Consider the following 18,554-nt stretch of genomic DNA (forward strand, 5'->3'; position numbering starts at 1 on the left):
AAAAAGACCCTTTTCTTATATAATAGATTACTCAAATGTGAATTGAAAATTAAGGTACCTAATTACTTAAGCCTTCGTTTGGGATGTGGGTTAACTTTTTAGCTTTTTGGCTTTTTGACTATTTTAGTCTGAGGCTAAAAAGTCTCGTTTGGGATGAGTTTTTTGACTTTTTTGACTTTTGTAAAAGAAAAATGAAATTATTATGGTTTAGATGTGACATTTTATCTTATTATCTTTTTAACCTATTTTATCTTTTTGTGACTAAAATAGCCAAAGTACCGCATGCCAAACATAACCTAAAACTCAATATGCTTCTTCTGATTAATAATTTCATCATATATATTCAATCCCTCAAAAATAATCCCTATATCAAGTTCATCAACGATGATATCAATTTATAATGAAGAAACAATAGTAACTAGTTATTTTCTATGGGCTTTATTATATGGGGTTTTAAGAGGTTCCATAATGAAAATCTTAGTTTTCAATTTATATTATGTTCCTCTCGGTGAATCTTATGGAGAATTTTATAAACTTTGAAAAACAGAGATGGTTCACTTTGGCTTTTGACGAGAGCTTTTGCCAATTTAGCTGCCAGTAACTGACTCTGCTTTGGTCGGATTTTGTTGCGGACAAGATAGGACATATTGAGCATGTTGAAATTTAAAGATGGACATATTGAACTTGAACGTGAAGTACCCTCCCCTTCTGGCTACGGTGGGTAGCAGACTTTGCTTGGGTAGCAGACTTTGCTTGACGACGAGAGTTGAGCTTTGAATTGGATTACCTCTTATATATGTAGTTATGCACCTCATGATTGTAATTCTCATATTTTATTTTTTTGCCGTTCTGGGGATACAAATGGGCTAGAAAATTGGGGCTGCTCAACTCTATTTTTTTTTATTTTTTTTTATTTTACAAATTGCACAAAAATGTTCCATATTTTTTATTATACTGCTGAAATGATACAGGCACAGAACAGAAGATGCCTGATAAGGAGCTCTGCTGCAATGGCGCAACTTTAGGGTAAGTGGAGTTTATTAAAAAGAGAAATAATTTATCTAAACTGCATTGTTGGCATCACCCCCTTCTTGACACTCTGAGACTGAAATTTAAGTTTATTAAAAAGAGAAATAATTTATCTAAACTGCATTGTTGGCATCACCCCCTTCTTAACACTCTGAGACTGAAATTTGCAGTTTGTCACTGTTTCATAACAAAAAAGCTCTATCAAAATTGTCATTTCCCGTTTGACCACATTGGGTTATTAAATACTATGTTCAACAAATTCCATGAGTAATTATGCTATACTAAGAAGCGGTAATTTACACTCAGCACACATGAAATTCTAAACTGAAAGTTGCAATCTACTGACTGCACCTGAGGGTGAAATTCTAAACTGATAGTTGCAATCTACTGTCTGCACCTGACGCTATCTGCATACAAAACGAAATTAGGTCTGCAGGCCCATTGCCAGCCAGATGAATGGTAGAGAGGCATCAGCACTAACAAACCAAATGCTGAAATCAAATTTATACCCATTTCCTCTCTCTGCATAATAAATCTGACCTACATAATTTGTCCTCCTATCCAGCATAGCATTTTTTTTTTCTGTACACAAAACACATGGGTGTTCCAACTACACCTTTTCAGTGACCAAGTCAAATGTGAGCTCTGATGTAAAATCATCTGACAGCCTCTGGTGCAGAGTTGCAGTAAGGAGTGTGCATGCAAACCAACTTAGTGCATGTTAGGCACACAGTAGCGAACCCTAAACCCATCATGAGGCCAAAGCTTCCCTTCTTTGTATCTGACATGGATAGGCCCACGAGGCATACGGCCCACAGCAAACCACCTCGAACCTATCGCTTAGGACCAATAGCATAACTCGGTTGGCAAAGCCCAGGACAGCTGGAGGCCATCTAGGCATGGGGGGCCAATGGCATTCGGGCACATGGCAGGTGGAACACGGGCCACATCAGCAGACAAAGATCTGCAGAGTTATTACCACAACACATCACCATTAATGCATCCTATCACAACATTTATTACGACAACACCTCCCCGTCGGAACAGAGCCCCCTCACCCTGAACAAGATAAGCTACGGCACAGGCTTTCGGCGGAAGGGGGCACGTCACAAAGGACAATGAAATGATTACCAAAGGATATAAGCAAGAATAGCAAGGCAAGAGGAAGGTTAAGCTTTTTATCTCTCCATCTCTCCCTCTCCACATTTCCTTCTTCCTTTACTAATTCTCACGCCGGAGTTATCACTGGGGGACTGCCCCGTTCCCCTTTGGACTTGCATGCAGGTCATTTGACGGAATCATCACCCTAAACCGGAACTTGAAGAGCCTGGACCAGCCCGACCCATCCACCCGGTACGGATAACATCATCAGTTGGCGCCGTCTGTGGGAAACTTGTGGTTTATTCGTGCGCTAGTTGTGTTCGCTATCGCCGGAGCCCTCCTTTCTCACTATTACCCTTTTTCCTCTCACCCGTCCAGGTGTATGGTCACGACTAGGTCCATGGCCTCCCACCATAATACCACCGATCATCAAACAGACCCTTCCCATCCAAACAACCCACCACAGTTACTAACAGTATTAACCGCATGGTCGAGCAAAACCAGGCCCTGATCAATGCTTTGCTCCAAAGAAATCTCCCTGCTCCACCTCCAGACATTCCACCCAACCAAGAAAGAACCCCGGACCACACTGCTCCCCAACCCCCTCCCCCCAACCTCCCCAACCCAGAAGGTCTACAACCCCCTCCTCCTCCACATATGAGCCTACCACCCCCACCTCCACGCTCGTCGGTCATGCCACTAGCCCCTGAGGGGGAAGCCAGCAGTGTCCAGCCCCTATTGACTGACCATGGCGACAACATTCCCCTCTGGGACGCAGAACTCCGAGCCATGAAACTCCAACTACAAGGGGTCATCCAGAACATCCAGCACAAGCCCTCAGCCACCGCCAACTCACCTTTTGTTGCCTCCATCCGCGACAAACTGTTGCCTGCCAAGTTCAAAATGCCTACCATTAACTCCTTCGATGGCACGACGGACCCAGTCGACCATTTGGAAACCTACCGCACCCTCATGATCCTCCATGCTTTCCCTGACGAGATCATGTGTCGAGCTTTTCCAGTGACACTAAAGGGATCAGCTCGATTGTGGTTTAGCCAGTTACCGGCGGGCTCCGTCTCTACCTTCCAACACCTCAGTGACTTTTTCCTGAGCCACTTCATCGGGGCCCAGCGTCAGAGACGCCCAGCCACCCAACTCCTAAACATTCGTCAGACTGAGGGGGAGTCGCTCCGCAGCTTCGTCACCTGCTTCAACACCAAGGCCCTTCAAGTAGCGGAGAATGACGACAAGGTCATCCTCACCGCTTTCATGGCCGGCCTGCGGTCGTCGGATTTCCTTTTCTCCCTCTCCAAAAACCCTCCAACCACCATGGCAGCCCTACTATCCAAAGCCCAGAAATACATGAATGCTGAAGATTTCCTGGCCGCTCAGCAAGAGCCCACCCCTAAAAATTCGATCCCTAGAGACAAGAGGAAAGACTCTGAAAACAGAGCCGCCCAGTATAATAGCCAAACACCCCACTATAATGACCGACCCCCCCGTGCCGACCGGTCGACTCCGACCCGACCGCCCGGTCGGTTTGAGCGATACACACCTCTTAACTCCCCCATAGAGCACGTTCTCAATCAGATCCAGCGGGACTACCCCCTCAAGTGGCCCCTACCTTCACGGAACCCTTCCACTCGAAAAGATTAGTCCAAATACTGCCGTTTCCATCAAGAACATGGTAATACCACCGACGAGTGTATTAACCTCAAAGATCAGATCGAGACCTTCATACGCCAGGGCCGCCTCAGCCGATTCACAGACACCCGTCCTCCACAGAGGCAAAGAACCGACCTCACTAGGAACAATCGCCGACAAACACCACCCCGTAATCAAGCCCCACCTAACCAAGGCCACGATCGCCCACCACCGCAGCCTCGGCCTCCTGGTAATCCCCCTCCACCAGTCGGAGAAATCCGAGTTATTTCAGGCGGCCTTGCTTGCGGGGGACCATCCCGCTCGGCTTAGAAGGCAGAACTCAAAAAAATCAGGCAGGGCTCAGACAAAGCAGTGGCGACGGTGGACCGACCTCCCAAACAGTCAAAACAATGGATCGAACCTATCACCTTCACCGACACTGATTGTGCAGGAGTCCGCTACCCACATGATGACCCTCTTGTCATTTCCGCCATCCTCTCCAACTACAAAGTCAGACGAGTCCTCATAGACAACGGCAGCTCTTCAGACATTATCTTCCTCAATTGCTTCCGCCAGCTCAAGATTGGAGAAGAAAGCTTGTCTTCTCTCCAAACCCTTCTGGTCGGCTTCACCGGCGACCGTGTGACCTCCATCGGCTCCATCGATCTACCTATCACCATCGGCGAGCACCCGCGGCAGACCACTAAGTTGCTCCACCTTTCTTGTGGTCGACTGCCCCTCAGCTTACAACATCATCCTTGGCCGCACAGCCCTTAACGCCTTCCAAGCCATCACATCTACATATCATCTTGCCATTAAATTTTCCACCGATCTCGGTGTCGGAACTGTCAAAGGAGAACAGACAGTGGCCAGGGAGTGTTATGTCGCCTCACTCAAAGAAGTCAAGCTAAAAGAGGCCATGATCATCGAAGGGCTTGACGTCCGAGACGAGGACGAGCTGGTCAGAGGTGAACCTATAGAGGAACTTGTTGAAGTTAACATTGATCCCACCAACCCAATCAAAATCGCCAAGATTGGCAGCCAATTACCTTCCCAAGCCAAGGCCGACCTTACTGCTCTCCTGACCGAGCACAGAGATGTATTCGCATGGACCCATTCTGACATGCCAGGCATCGACCCCTCCTTCATAACCCATCGCCTCAGCATCGAACCCCACTTTCGACCCCACCGCCAGAAGCAACGCATTTTCCATCTGGAGCGCAACACTCTTATAGCGGCCGAAGTTGACAAACTCCTCGAGGCCCAGTTCATCAAAAATGTGGACTATCCTAGGTGGTTGTCCAACGTGGTCATCGTCCGCAAACACAATGGCAAATGGCGACTCTGTGTCGACTACTCTGACCTGAACCGAGCTTGTCCCAAAGACAGCTACCCCCTTCCCCGCATAGATCTGCTGGTCGACGCCACGGCCGGTCATCAAATGCTCAACTTCATGGATGCCTTCTCTGGGTACAACCAAATCCTGATGCACACATCTGATCAGGAGCACACATCATTTATTACCGACCGAGGTACCTACCACTACTGTGTAATGCCGTTCGGATTGAAGAATGCTGGGGCCACTTATCAGCGGCTGGTTAACGCCGTTTTCCATCACCAAATAGGTCAGAATATGGAAGTCTACGTCGACAACATGCTAGTCAAAAGCAAATACTCCTCCGATCACCTCACTGATTTACGTGAGACCTTTGCCACCTTGCGCAAGTACCAGATGAAGCTCATCCCAGAGAAGTGCGCCTTCGGCGTAGGGTCTGGCAAATTTTTGGGCTTTATGGTTAGTCAGCGTGGCATCGAAGCTAACCCTGAGAAGATCAAGGCCTTAGTTGAGATGCAGTCGCCTAGGACGGTCAAAGAGGTTCAGAGACTCACCGGCCGAGCGGCGGCCCTCAACCGCTTCATTTCCCGTGCGACAGATAAGTGCTTACCCTTCTTCAAAGTTCTTCGGTAGACTTTTGAATGGACAGTTGAATCCGAAGAGGCCTTCCAACAGTTAAAGCAATGCATGGCCAACCCCCCCTTCTCTCCCAAGCAATCACGGGCGAACCCTCTTCCTCTACCTAGCAGTATCGGGAACCGCAGTCAGTGCAGCTCTCCTCAGAGAAGATGGCTCAATCCAACGGCCGGTCTATTACATCAGTCGGGCTGTCAGGGGCGTGGAACAGAACTATCCCTTGCTGGAAAAACTGTCCCTGGCCTTGGTCATTGCCTCCAGACGACTCCGCCCATACTTCCAAGCCCACTCCATAGTGGTCCTCACCGACCAGCCCCTGAAGAAGGTCATGCAGCAACCAGAACTCTCAGGTAGACTGATGCAGTGGTCCGTAGAACTCAGCCAGTTCGACATCTCTTACCGCCCTCGGACAGCAATCAAGGGGCAGGCTGTAGCTGACTTCATCATGGAATTCACCAAACCGACCCCGACCACTACACATCCGCCCCCACCAACTCCAACAGAGCCAGAAGATCCTCATTCTTGGACTCTCAATGTCGACGGTTCGTCCCGAAGAGAAGGAAGTGGTGCCGGCCTCATCCTCACCTCCCCTGAGGGCGGCTACTTCAAATGTGCCCTCTGTTTCTTGTTTAAAGCAAGCAACAATGAAGCCGAGTACGAGGCATTAATAGCAAGACTCCACCTTGCCAAGGACATAGGGGTTAGCTACCTCCGAGTATTCAGCGACTCCCAACTCGTCGTCGGTCAGATGACGGGGGACTTTGATGCCAAGGAAGACACGATGCGAGCTTACAGGGACCTGGCACTCCCCCTTGCTCGCCTCTTCAATACCTTCCACATCAGGCACATTCCTCGGACGGAAAACTCCAAAGCAAATGAGATGGCTCAGTTGGCCTCTGCTGACCATCCTACTCTCAGCCATGATGTCCGCGTCGAATATCTACACCACCCAGCCATTTCACCCGATCCGCAAGCTGTACAATACATACAAAACGAACCCATCCCTTGGGCATCCGACATTCTCCTATTCTTGACCACAGGAGCACTCCCAGATGACCAGCAGCAGGCTGCCAAAGTCCGATCCCGAGCGTCCAATTACGTCATTGTCGACGGTATATTGTACAAGCGCGGTTTCTCCTGGCCATATCTACAGTGCCTCAATCCAACTCAAGCAACTTATGTAATGCAGGAGATCCATGAGGGAATTTGTGGTAATCACTCAGGTGGCAGGTCCCTTGCCCAGAAGATACTCCGTACTGGGTATTTTTGGCCAACTCTTAATCAGGATGCGACCGACTTCGTGCTCAAATGCGATAAATGTCAACGCTTTGCCAACATCCCCCATGCTCCTCCTACAGAGTTAATCACACTCTGCAGCCCTTATCCGTTTGCCAAGTGGGGAATCGACCTGGTTGGTCCACTTCTCACCGGTCGAGGCCAGACCAAGTTCGCGATTGTCGCCATTGATTACTTCACCAAGTGGGTCGAGGCTGAACCCCTTGCCACAATCACCGAGTGGAACACCACCAGGTTTATCTGGCAATCGATCATTTGCCGATTTGGCATCCCTCAAGCCATCATCTCTGACAATTGCAAACAATTCGATAACGCGAAGTACAGAAAATTTTGTGCAGATCTCCAGATTCAACCATGCTTCTCTTCCCCCGGTCACCCCCAAGCAAACAGCCAAGTTGAGGTCACCAACTGTTCCCTTCTGAAAATCATCAAAACTAAGCTCTCCAGCAGTCTTCCTTGATGGGCCCACCCCCCCAGACTCTTGCCCAGCCAGACTCCTGGCGACAGCGGCGTCTACCACCATCTGAAATTCGGGGGACCCTTTATATTGCTCCACTGTTGCGACGCACAGATCAGGGTAGGCCGCCCTCTCAGACGCCGCCTTCGCCCTCTCCTCGTCCAGCTCCCTTTGCAGGGCCCCCGTTTCAGCAGCCACCGTCGCCTTCTCCTCTTCCACCCCCTTCTTCAGACTCTCCAGTTCCGCCACCACCTTCGCCTTCTCCATTTTCCACTCCCTCAGAAGCCTCCCCTTCTCCTCCTCTGCTTTGGCACGCTCCTCCCCCAACTCCTTCAACAGATCCCCAATTCTGGAATCTGCTTCATCCTTTTGCCTGACCAGCTCTTCATTGCTGGTCATGGCCTCTTCATGCCGTTCGACCGCCACGGCACAGGCCCTTTCAGACTCTTCCAACTTTTTTTGTTCACCAGCCAGTTGGAACTCGAGCGACACGACCTTACGGCGTGTGTCCTCCAGCTCCAACTTGACTGCTGGCAGATCGGCATGGGCAGTCTTCCAGTCGGCACTGTCCTTCTTCAATTTGGCCAACTGGGCCTTGGCCTCCTCAGCCTTTAACTTGGCAGCCCCTGCCTTCCTAAGGAGGGCCCCTGCCAAGGTAGTTACCTCCATTTGGGCGGAGCATAACCCCCTTAGCAGGTCAGCCTCATTATATCCAGATGCCGCGTGCAGAGCTGTCTCTTCCACAATCTTCACCAGGCGGTCTGCCCCCGCCTTGGCTGGGCCTCCTTCTCCCTCCAACCTTCCAGCTACCGCGCGCGCATGATAGATCCCCGTCGCCAGACGAACCCCTCCTTCCTGGGGGTCAGGCCCCTTCTGGACCTGTTCCCTCCCGCTCGGCACCGCCTCAGTCGTCCTAGCCTCCACTTGCACTGTTGGAGCAATCTCCACAACCTCCACCGTTGGGATGATCTCCACTACCTCTGGGGCGTCCTTGGCCACAGGGACCTCCACCTCAGTTGGGGCCACCTTAGCCCTCTTGGCCCCAGACTCATCTGCGACTTCCTCTGGGGCACTCCTCTTGTCCTTCTTCTTTTTCAGAGCCTCCCCCTCTTTTCTAGCCTGCTCTTTTACAGGGTCTACAGGAGGCGGCCGCGGCTCAAAACTGCTTAAGTCTTTTTCCCCCAACGGCCTTGGGCGCGGTCAGATCCTCTCCCGCGTGATCGGTTGAGGCAGTCGGTCCCTTTGCGCTTCCTTCAACTTCGTGGCCTTGGCCAAAATGGCCCGATCCTCTACCTCCTGAGCTATTCTCCTCGCCTCCAATTCTGTCCACCCGAGGTCTCCGCCCTTCGGCTGCGGTCCCAGCCCCGCCTTAAACAAGGCAGACAGTTGGACAAGCTCGTCCCATTTGGCCTTCTCTTTCTCTTTCCACTCCTTCACCCTCTTTACCCACTCTTCCGCCATCGCCCCCAATCTCGACTCCATCGACTTGGTTGGCACCTTCCAGATGGTGCGCACCCCCACCCCCCCATTAGCAGACACGTAGAACCACCGTGGCCGCCACCCCTTGATCGACGTAGGCAGCCCCGTCACCAATCCCCTCCCCATCACCGCCTGTAGAGTGACCCAAGTTTCCTGCTGCCCCGACGCCTTGTAACATGAAAAGAAATCGTCTACCGTCATGGCCTCCCCCCCATTCGCCTTAGGCCACGCACTCGCACAGGCCAGTAGAATCTTCCATGCATTGGGCATCAATTGCCCTGGCGCTACCTCCAGGCGATTCAGCACGTCAACCACCACTTGAGGTAGTAGCAACCTCCGCCCACCTTTTAGCGCCTCCTCGTACAGGGAAAACTCCCCTGGCCTCGCAGTAGACGGCCTTTCCCTTGATGTTGGCAGCAGTAACTCTACCTCCGCCGGAATCTGGTATCGTTCCCTGATAACCGCCAAATCCCCCGCCGTGAGTGTGGATTTGTCCGCCTTAGTGTGCCACTGATCTGGCTCTACCTGGCTTAGCGGCTTTGGAGCCAATATCAGGGCCGACGCCTGCGATTCACCCACCTCCGCCCCCACCACCCGTGTCTCCGTCCTGTATCGCGCTGCTAACTCCTCCGCATCATCATCCCCCAGCGGGTCCACCCTCACATTCACTACTTCTTCTTGTGCCATTTCTAGGGTTTGCTTGCAAATCACTTCTGACGCAGGAGCAGGGGAGTTGAGAGAGTGCTACACAGGTGTGTCGTACGCAGTGAAGGAATTAACACTTGGATATTTTGAGTTTTTGTAACACGGTAGGTGAAACGCATTATACCAAACACCCACGGTTTACCCGTATTCCATGGATCCACATTAATTTTCACCCGTTTCAAAACCTTTCAAATCAACCGCCAAAAACCGCCTTTTCAAAACCCCCCTCGTGACCTATCGTTTCATTTCTGCTCCAACGCTTCACTTTCCCACGATATTACCACGTGTATGGCCACGATGCACTGTCCCCTCCCCTTCCCCTGTCCTTTCCATTTCAAATCATCACATGGCCCCACCATCCCCTTCTCTTTTTGAGCCCCGCGCCGTCCTGGTCGGCACGCCTCTCGGTCGCCCCCCTCCGCTCGGCCACTCTCGCGGTCGGCACACCTTTCGGTCGACCCCTCCCGTTCGGCCACCCTCGTGGTCGGCACGCCTCTCGGTTGACCCCTCTCGCTCGGCCACCCTCGCGGTCGGCACGCCTCTCGGTCGATCCCTCTCGCTCGGCCACCCTCACGGTCAGCACGCCTCACGGTCGACCCCTCTCACCCTCACGGTCAGCTTCTCCCATTCGGTCACCCTTGCGATCGGCCCGGCTTCCAATAGACCTCTCCACTCGGTTCGAACTTCCCTTCCTTATTACTATTCCCTTCGTTGAACTAAAGCTGCACTCGAAAATGGGGGACTACTGACATGGATAGGCCCACGAGGCATACGGCCCACAGCAAACCACCCCGAACCCATCGCTTAGGACCAATAGCATAACCCGGTTGGCAAAGCCCAGAACAACTGGAGGCCATCTACGCATGGGGGGCCAATGGCATTCGGGCACATGGCAGGTGGAACACGGGCCACATCAGCAGACAAAGATCTGCAGAGTTATTACCACAACACATCACCATTAATGCATCCCATCACAGCATTTATTACGACAACACCTCCCCGTCGGAACAGAGCCCCCTCACCTTGAACAAGGTAAGCTACGGCACAGGCTTTCGACGGAAGGGGGCACGTCACAAGGGACAATGAAATGATTACCAAAGGATATAAGCAAGAATAGCAAGGCAAGAGGAAGGTTAAGCTTTTTATCTCTCCATCTCTCCCTCTCCACATTTCCTTCTTCCTCTACTAATTCTCACACCGGAGGGTTCACTGGGGGACTGCCACGTTCCCCTTTGGACTTGCATCAGGTCATTTGACAGAACCATCACCCTAAACCGGAACTTGAAAAGCCTGGACTAGCCCAACCCATCCACCCGGTACGGATAGCATCGTCAGTATCTAACCTCACTGCTCTCCTAACAATGCTCCCAAAACATGGGATTAATCCCCCACATGCAAACACCATCAAATGGTCCAAACCACTGTAATCAATTCCTGCGAGTATTGCTCCAATTGCAGATAATGGCCCCACAAACCCAATCACTGCAGCGCCTACAAGGGGTCCATACCAGCTGCCAGTTGCCCCAAAGATGCAGCTGGCTACGGCAGCACCCCGAGGAAGTCCGTACCGAGAGACCGGAAGGACCATGTGACGTCCAAGCCCATAGGCTTTAGGGGCAGCCACTCCTAATGTAAGCCCCTCCACCAGAGCATGAAAAGCAACTGCAACGCATGACAAGAACGACTGAAGAGTAAGGGCACTCATGGAGAAGCCTGTTACTGCAGATAAGGTATCAGCCGATGTTTTTTTCCGAACTGTAAGCTTCAAAGTGGTTGTAATTGCAATATAAGAAAATGCAGATCCCAATGCAAGCAGCAAGAAAAGGGGGAAAAACCCCATCTTCGAAGAAAAAAGTATCTGTGATGGTCGCCAGGCAGCAAGAACAAAGGCAATGCCAGAGGCTACACTAGTAAGAAGAGCATGCCGAAGCCAAAAAGCAAGAGAAGATGCAACAAGAACAACGCCACCGAGCAACGGCCCAAGACCAAAAAGTAGAGACACGAAAAAGCCGGAGACGTCCTCTGAACTGCAATTCAAACATTTGAAAACTAGTTAATTATAATGGAAATGCGACTAGTGTTACACTCCCAATTTTAGGAGGGGTGAGGTGGCCTTTGTAGTAGCTAGATAAAGATATTGGTACTACACTCGAGGTCAGTACGTTAGCAGCCCAACAGTTAGGCAGGAAGCTATCCCTTTTATTGACAGTGTGATTATGCTATCTTCACGGAAAAAGTATAGCTGGCAATAAAGTACTGGCACCTTTATAGAAAGAGTAAGGAGTATACACTTCCAGCAGAATAAAGCAAGTAATTTATGATATATGCCATCTTAGAAGGTGTACTGGGGCAAGAATATAATACATCACGTTCAGAAAAATAGTTCTGACACATTCTGAAGGTGAATAAGTTCAGTATTGAGAGAAACTTACTTGTAGCCGTGGCTGAAAATTTGGAAGACTGCACTAAGAGCTTCCATAAATGCAACCGAAAGCGTGGCTGCTGATGCAACATGGGATGGACAGGCTTCCTATAGCCACACACGCACAAATAAAAAAATTTTAAAAAAAAATTGCATAAAAAATTTGGAATGAAAACTTCAAAAAGCTAAATTGTGACGAATTGGGAACCAAATCATGTCCTTTAAAACTTCTCTCTTGCGATGTATTGCCAATTGTGCATCTCTCTCTCTGTTTCTCTCTCTCTCTCTCTCACACACACACACACACACAAATGCACATCACCTAGTAAATACCTTTCTCTTCTGAAGCAGGCAATATTGGCACTTTAGAGACTATGACATGCTCTATCTAAGTTGGCAGATATCACATGGACATCCTCTATCAATTTGAAGGTTACAAAAATGACCCGTTACCATTGCAAATTCAAATAACACATCTCATGCCTCATTTATTGTTAAGATGAGTGGGTCCCATAACCACTGGTGTCCTTCACTATCCTCCCTCAAAACCCCATTTACATTTCATTTTAGCTACATAATAGAATTCATCATCCTCAGGAATCCCTAAATCTTATGCTTCTGACCAAATATTCCATTCAACACACTCATCCACTTGGGTGCATTGCACTATATAACAATCAGAAAAATTCCAGAGTTTGTCAACTAGTGTCTGTTACAATTTACAAGAAAGTTACATATATGAGAAAGGAAAAATATGAGAAGCAAAAGACAATTCATCAAGATTTATCTAAACAGTTAGATTGTAAAATGAAGGAATTTAGGGTTGGGATTTAGGAGGAAGAAGAAGAAGAATAAAGAGTAATTATATATATATTGAATAATCATTGTTTCTCAACTTTACATCAGCCAAATATATATATGCAAACCCTAACATAGCAATATGACCATCATATTCTCAACTTATGTAAATATTAACAAGAGAACAAAAGAACAAAAATAAGTATTCTAACACTCCCCCTCAAGCTAGAGCATAGAGATTGAACATGCCCAGCTTGACGGATAAACAATGAAACGAAGACCGAGCCAACGGCTTGGTTAGAATATCACCCAATTGATCTGCAGAACGAACATAAGGAGTTACAAGTTGCTTGCGGAGTAAGAGATCACAAATAAAATGGCAATCAACTTCTATATGTTTGGGGCATTCATGAAACACGGGATTATTGGCAATGAAGATAGTAGCTTGATTGTCACAAGACATGCTCATAGGAGTAGGAACAGAAAAGCCAAAATCTTGGAGAAGAGACTGAACCCAAAGCATCTCAGAAGCAGTATGAGCCATGGCACGATACTCAGCCTCGGCACTAGAACGAGCAACAACAGCTGTTTCTTGCTACGCCAAGTAACAACATCACCACCAGCAAAAGTACAACAGCCCGAGGTGGAACGTCGGTCAGTCTTATTACCAGCCCAATCAACATCACTAAAGCCAGCGACAGACAAAGAAGAAGATGGACGATAGAGCAAACCCCGACTTGGAGCACTCTTCAAGTATTGCAAGATACGACATACAGCCACAAAATGGGGTTAGCGGGGAGCATGCATGAACTGACTAACCACACCCACGGCGTAGGTAATATCGGGACAAGTGACAGTGAGATAGATCAACTTCCCAACCAACCAACGATAACGACCAATATCGGGAAATAAGTCTCCAGTGTCACCGTCAAGCTTGACACTAGAATCCATGGAGGTATTACTGGGGCGAGTGCCTAAGAGGCCAGTCTCAGTAAGAAAATCAAGAACATACTTCCGTTGAGAAAGAAACAAGCCCTGAGAAGAGCGGACAACTTTAATCCCAAGAAAATACTGAAGATGGCCCAAGTCTTTGGTGTGAAATTGTTGTCCCAAATACTGCTTCAAATCAGCAATACCATTGGAGTCACTCCTTGAAATGATGATGTCATCCACATGGACAATAAGAACAATACTCCCAGTAGATGAGTGGTGAATAAAAACAGAGTGATCAAAGGTAGAATAGTGAAATCCATAGGCAAGCACAACAGCACTAAGGCGATTAAACCAGGCATGAGGGGACTGCTTAAGACCATACAAGGCCTTCTGCAATCAGCAAACAAGATGCTCTTGGCTGGGAACAACATAGCCAGGGGCAGATCCATATAGACCTCCTTTTGGAGATCACCATGAAGAAATGCATTCTTGATATCAAGTTGGTATAAAGGCCAAGACTTATTACTGTAACAGAGAGAAGAATCCGAACAGAGTTAAGATGAGCCACAGGAGAGAAGGTCTCCAAGTAATCAACACCATAGGTCTGGGTGTAGCCTTTAGCTACCAGGCGAGCCTTAAGTCGCACAACAGTTCCATCAGGAAGATACTTAACAGTATAAATCCAACGACAACCCACAATAGATTTGCTAGACAGCAAAGGGGTAAGTTCTCACGTTTGATTCTAACGAAGAGCATGCATTTCCTCATCCATGGCATGCTTCTAACCGGAGATAGACATAGCATACTGATAAGAGCGGGAAATGGAAATACTAGACAAGCTACAAGCAAAAGAGTGAAGACTAGGAGAGAGGTGATCACAAGAAACGAAATTAGCAATAGAATGTTGAGTGCAAGTTCGTTTACCTTTGCGGAGTGCAATAAAAAGGTCATCCGATGGCATATCAGCAGGTGGAACAGGGATCTCAAACGAAGGAGATGAACTGGTTAGACCATAAGATACAATACGACGAGCTTGAAATCAGTGATAAACCTGCAAAGGAGGGGTAGAAGTGAGAGGAGAGGTAGCAGATATAGGGGTGGATATAGAAGGAGCATAAATGGGAAGAGTATGAGTGAGAGAGGCTGGCTCCCAGGAACAATAAGAGAGAAGATCAGTGGATAACTGTTGCCCAGAGGAAAAAAAAAATGGAGTAGACTCGAAAAAAATAACATCAGCACCGACAAAGTAGCGACATGACTCAAGATGATAACAACGATACCTTTTCTAAGTGCAAGAATAGCCTAAGAACACACACTTGCGTGCTCTAGGAGATTACTTATCCAAACTAGGGTCAAGAACATGGACAAAGGCCACACAACCAAAAGTGCGAGAAGGCAAGGAAAAAGGAGATGTTGTGGGATATAACAAAGAATAAGGAGATTGGTGGACAACACTAGAGGGCATGCTATTGATAAGCAAACAAGCGGTGAGAACTGCATCGCCCCAAAACTGTTTGGGGACATGCATATGAAACATTAGTGCACGAGTAACATCTAACAAATGGCAATGTTTTTGCTCTGCAACACCATTTTAAGGGGATGTATGAGAACAACTAGTTTGATGGATAATACCATGGGTATCACAAAAGGTAGTTACAATAAATTGCACATATTCTAAGGCATTATCAGACCGAAATATCTTAATAAGCTTGCCAAATTGAGTAAAGATTTCATTATAAAACTTAGAGACGATGGAAGGTAAATCAGATCTTTGTTTCATTAAAAACAACCAAGTCATCCGAGAGTAATCATCTACAAAAATAACAAAATAAAAGAAACCATTAACAGTAGGAGTTCTAGAAGGACCCCAAATAGCTGTATGGACAAGAGTAAACGACTCAGACACATGACTAACACTACGACTAGGAAAAGAACTACAATGACAATGATGCGCTCGAGCGAGGTTTCTTTGTGTCTGGTCGCTCGAGCAACCACTCCTTCGCTCGAGGGAGGAACGTATATATCAGTTCACAGCAGCAGCTTCTTCTTCACTTTTTGATTTCCCTTTTGTCTCAAAACCCTAGATTCAACACACTCTCTCTCTACACTCACCTTCTCTCTAGGGATTGATCTAGTTCTTGGGTGTTCCTACCCTAATCTCTTTGTAAGAAAGATAGAGGGTTACATGGGCTTCGTTTTGATCTGAAAAACTTTGGGATTGGAGCACTTCTGAGTTTGGCTCTTCTTTCCCTTGGGTTCTTCATTTGAGGTAGGGATTTCTTTGTTCCTTTTTCAATACTCCGTCTATAAATAGACATGTGGTAAATTTGTATTGCATGAAAATCATATCCATGTTGGATTTCTTTGAAATTCATGTAAGGGAACTTAGGGTTGGTTGTTTGAGAACGAATTTGTTATCATTGTTGGTTATTTGGACTATTTGGGAGGTAATATAGCATGATATTGTTGAAAGAGGAGAAAACCCTAAATTATATTTTGTTTTGGTAAATTAAAGAGGGAGGTTGATTGAACAATAATCGTAAGTTACTATTGTTAATATGAGTTGGGTGAAGGTGTTAATGCCTAAGGGATTAACTATGGCTTTGGGGTTGTTTTGAAATGAATGTATTGAACCGAGTTGGATTATGACCTTATTATCCATGGAATTAGTTTTGTAAAATAAAAAGAATGTAGTTGGTTTTGTGAATGGAAAAAGTGTTTTTGGGAATAAGTGGTGTAACATGTTGACTTGGAAAGTTTATGAATGTTGACCTTGAAAATGGAAAATGAAATGTTAACTCTATGTGAGTCTCGGAAAATGAATATGGAAATTGAACTATTATGTCATGAGTGTTGAATACCCACATTTGGGGTTTTACCTTTACCTATCGTACTAGCGTTGTTGTTGGGTTTAAGATCTCATGATAGTTGAGTCTTCTAATAGGTGTGCTGAATACATGCATCTAGAGGTTTTGTCCTTGGTCATCGGTAGAGGATGACATTATTGTATTGAATTGTTGTGTTTGCATTACACCGGTGTTGATTGAACATTGTATGTAATGAAGTGTTATGATACATTATATATGTATAATTGTTAGGGAGGAGATAGGTGATGTACTCCAGTGTGGGGGAGGAGATAGGGGATGTACTCCACATACCTATTTGTTCATATACTTTAACACATTGCTTATGTATCTTGATAGTTTATGTGTGTGCATTTCACTTGTTGGTTATGCTCTGTTGTATTATGATTATTGGTGTTATACATTGCGCTTATAATCAGAGGTAATTGGTTATGCTCTGTTGTATTATGATTATTGGTGTTATACATTGCGCTTATAATCAGAGGTACCGTTACCTTTCACCTAGCGCCTAGAGAACTGACTGCGCTTATAATCAGAGGTACCGTCACCTTCCAGCTAGCGCCTGGAGAACTGACTTAGCCGGTAGAGTAGAGTTTTATTGTTATTGTCTTAGTGTATCTAAGTATATCATGTATTGCGATGGTTATAGCTTTGGAGGGCCGAGTTGTCTCATTTGTTGATTATATACATGTTGATGATTTGTTATCTCCTTTTTTTTAAAGGCATGCATGTATAGATATGAATGTGTTGGGAACAAGCCAAAATGCCATTGTGAGATTTTAGGAAAGTGTGAAGGAAAATTGGGTATTTGAAAGTATGTTTTGAAAAAGGGAAAAATCTGTTGTAAGTATGGAAAATGGGAGACAGGTAGTGGGCTTAGTGAAATTGTTTTCTAAGATGTTGTTATTGTTATAAAAGTTTGGTAACCAGGGATAATGAAAAAAAAAAAAAAGACGAATCGCTTATAGCGTTGAATGAAATGGCTGTTTTTGAGAAAAGTTCATACTTATGTATATTTTTGTATAAACTGCCACATTAGTATTCTAGTATGAGATTGAGCATTCATGATCATAGCTATCTGTAAGTTGTTATTGTTGAGGATCATGTTGAGATCCCTATTGGACTATATGTTCATCCTACATTGTTGAATCTTTTTCAGGTGATAGTCAGGATGTGATACGAGATTTGGATCTTTTTATTTGTTGGCCACGGGGCCTCTTTTGTGTTGGCGAAGTGCCATTGTTGTAAAAAGGTTACACCCTTCTTTTGATTCTTTAATGATTGTAAGCCTACGGCCAGTTTATTTAGAATGCTCATGTTGTATGTAATTTGCATTCGAATGAGAGAATTACTATTTAATTCTACTAGTCGAATATTTGAGTTTATTTCCGCATGTTGTCTCTGAACTTGAAGTGAATTAATGGATTTGGTAATGATTTCGAGTAATAAAAAGTGGGGCATGACAACTTGGTATCAGAGCGAGCCGGGTTTGAATACTTTGGGCTCGTGGGAAGTGGTTTCTACCATAGTGGGTTTGCTACGTGTAGTGAGGACGTTGCATATAGTTAACATGAATGTTAGGACTTGTATGTTGCATTTATATGAGCATGGGATTAAGTTTTCTAGATAATACTCATAGCCGGTGAACTTGTTTTGAGGTCCTCTGGGAAACACGCCTGATCAACGTGGTTTCTGATAGGAATTCCTTGAGAGTTCCGGGATGAGTGGCTATCTTTATGGACTTGATTCGATTATGTGTTTAAATGTTTAGATGTTTATATGCAATGGAAATGTATGTTTTGAGACTAAGTGCGTATTGTGACTTAATAGTAGCAAATGTGTGCATCGGAGAAG

General features: G+C 46.6%; 1 protein-coding gene across 1 annotated transcript in view; it reads right to left on the bottom strand.

The window, feature by feature from the left end:
- Positions 1–1,565: 1,565 nt before the first annotated feature.
- LOC114297591 (putative zinc transporter At3g08650) overlaps positions 1,566–18,554 on the bottom strand; it is a 74,234-nt gene continuing 57,245 nt past the window's right edge. The window contains exons 7-10 of the mRNA XM_082918934.1: positions 12,116–12,213; positions 11,027–11,710; positions 4,209–4,213; positions 1,566–1,810 (exon numbers count right to left, since the gene is read on the bottom strand). Coding sequence (XP_082775060.1) covers positions 1,686–1,810; positions 4,209–4,213; positions 11,027–11,710; positions 12,116–12,213 — 912 coding nt within the window. The 3' untranslated portion in view covers positions 1,566–1,685. The remainder of the gene's footprint in view (positions 1,811–4,208; positions 4,214–11,026; positions 11,711–12,115; positions 12,214–18,554) is intronic.

The sequence above is a fragment of the Camellia sinensis genome, chromosome 3, assembly GCF_055761805.1.
Source record: "Camellia sinensis isolate YWXY chromosome 3, ASM5576180v1, whole genome shotgun sequence".
Taxonomy (NCBI): Eukaryota; Viridiplantae; Streptophyta; class Magnoliopsida; order Ericales; family Theaceae; genus Camellia; species Camellia sinensis.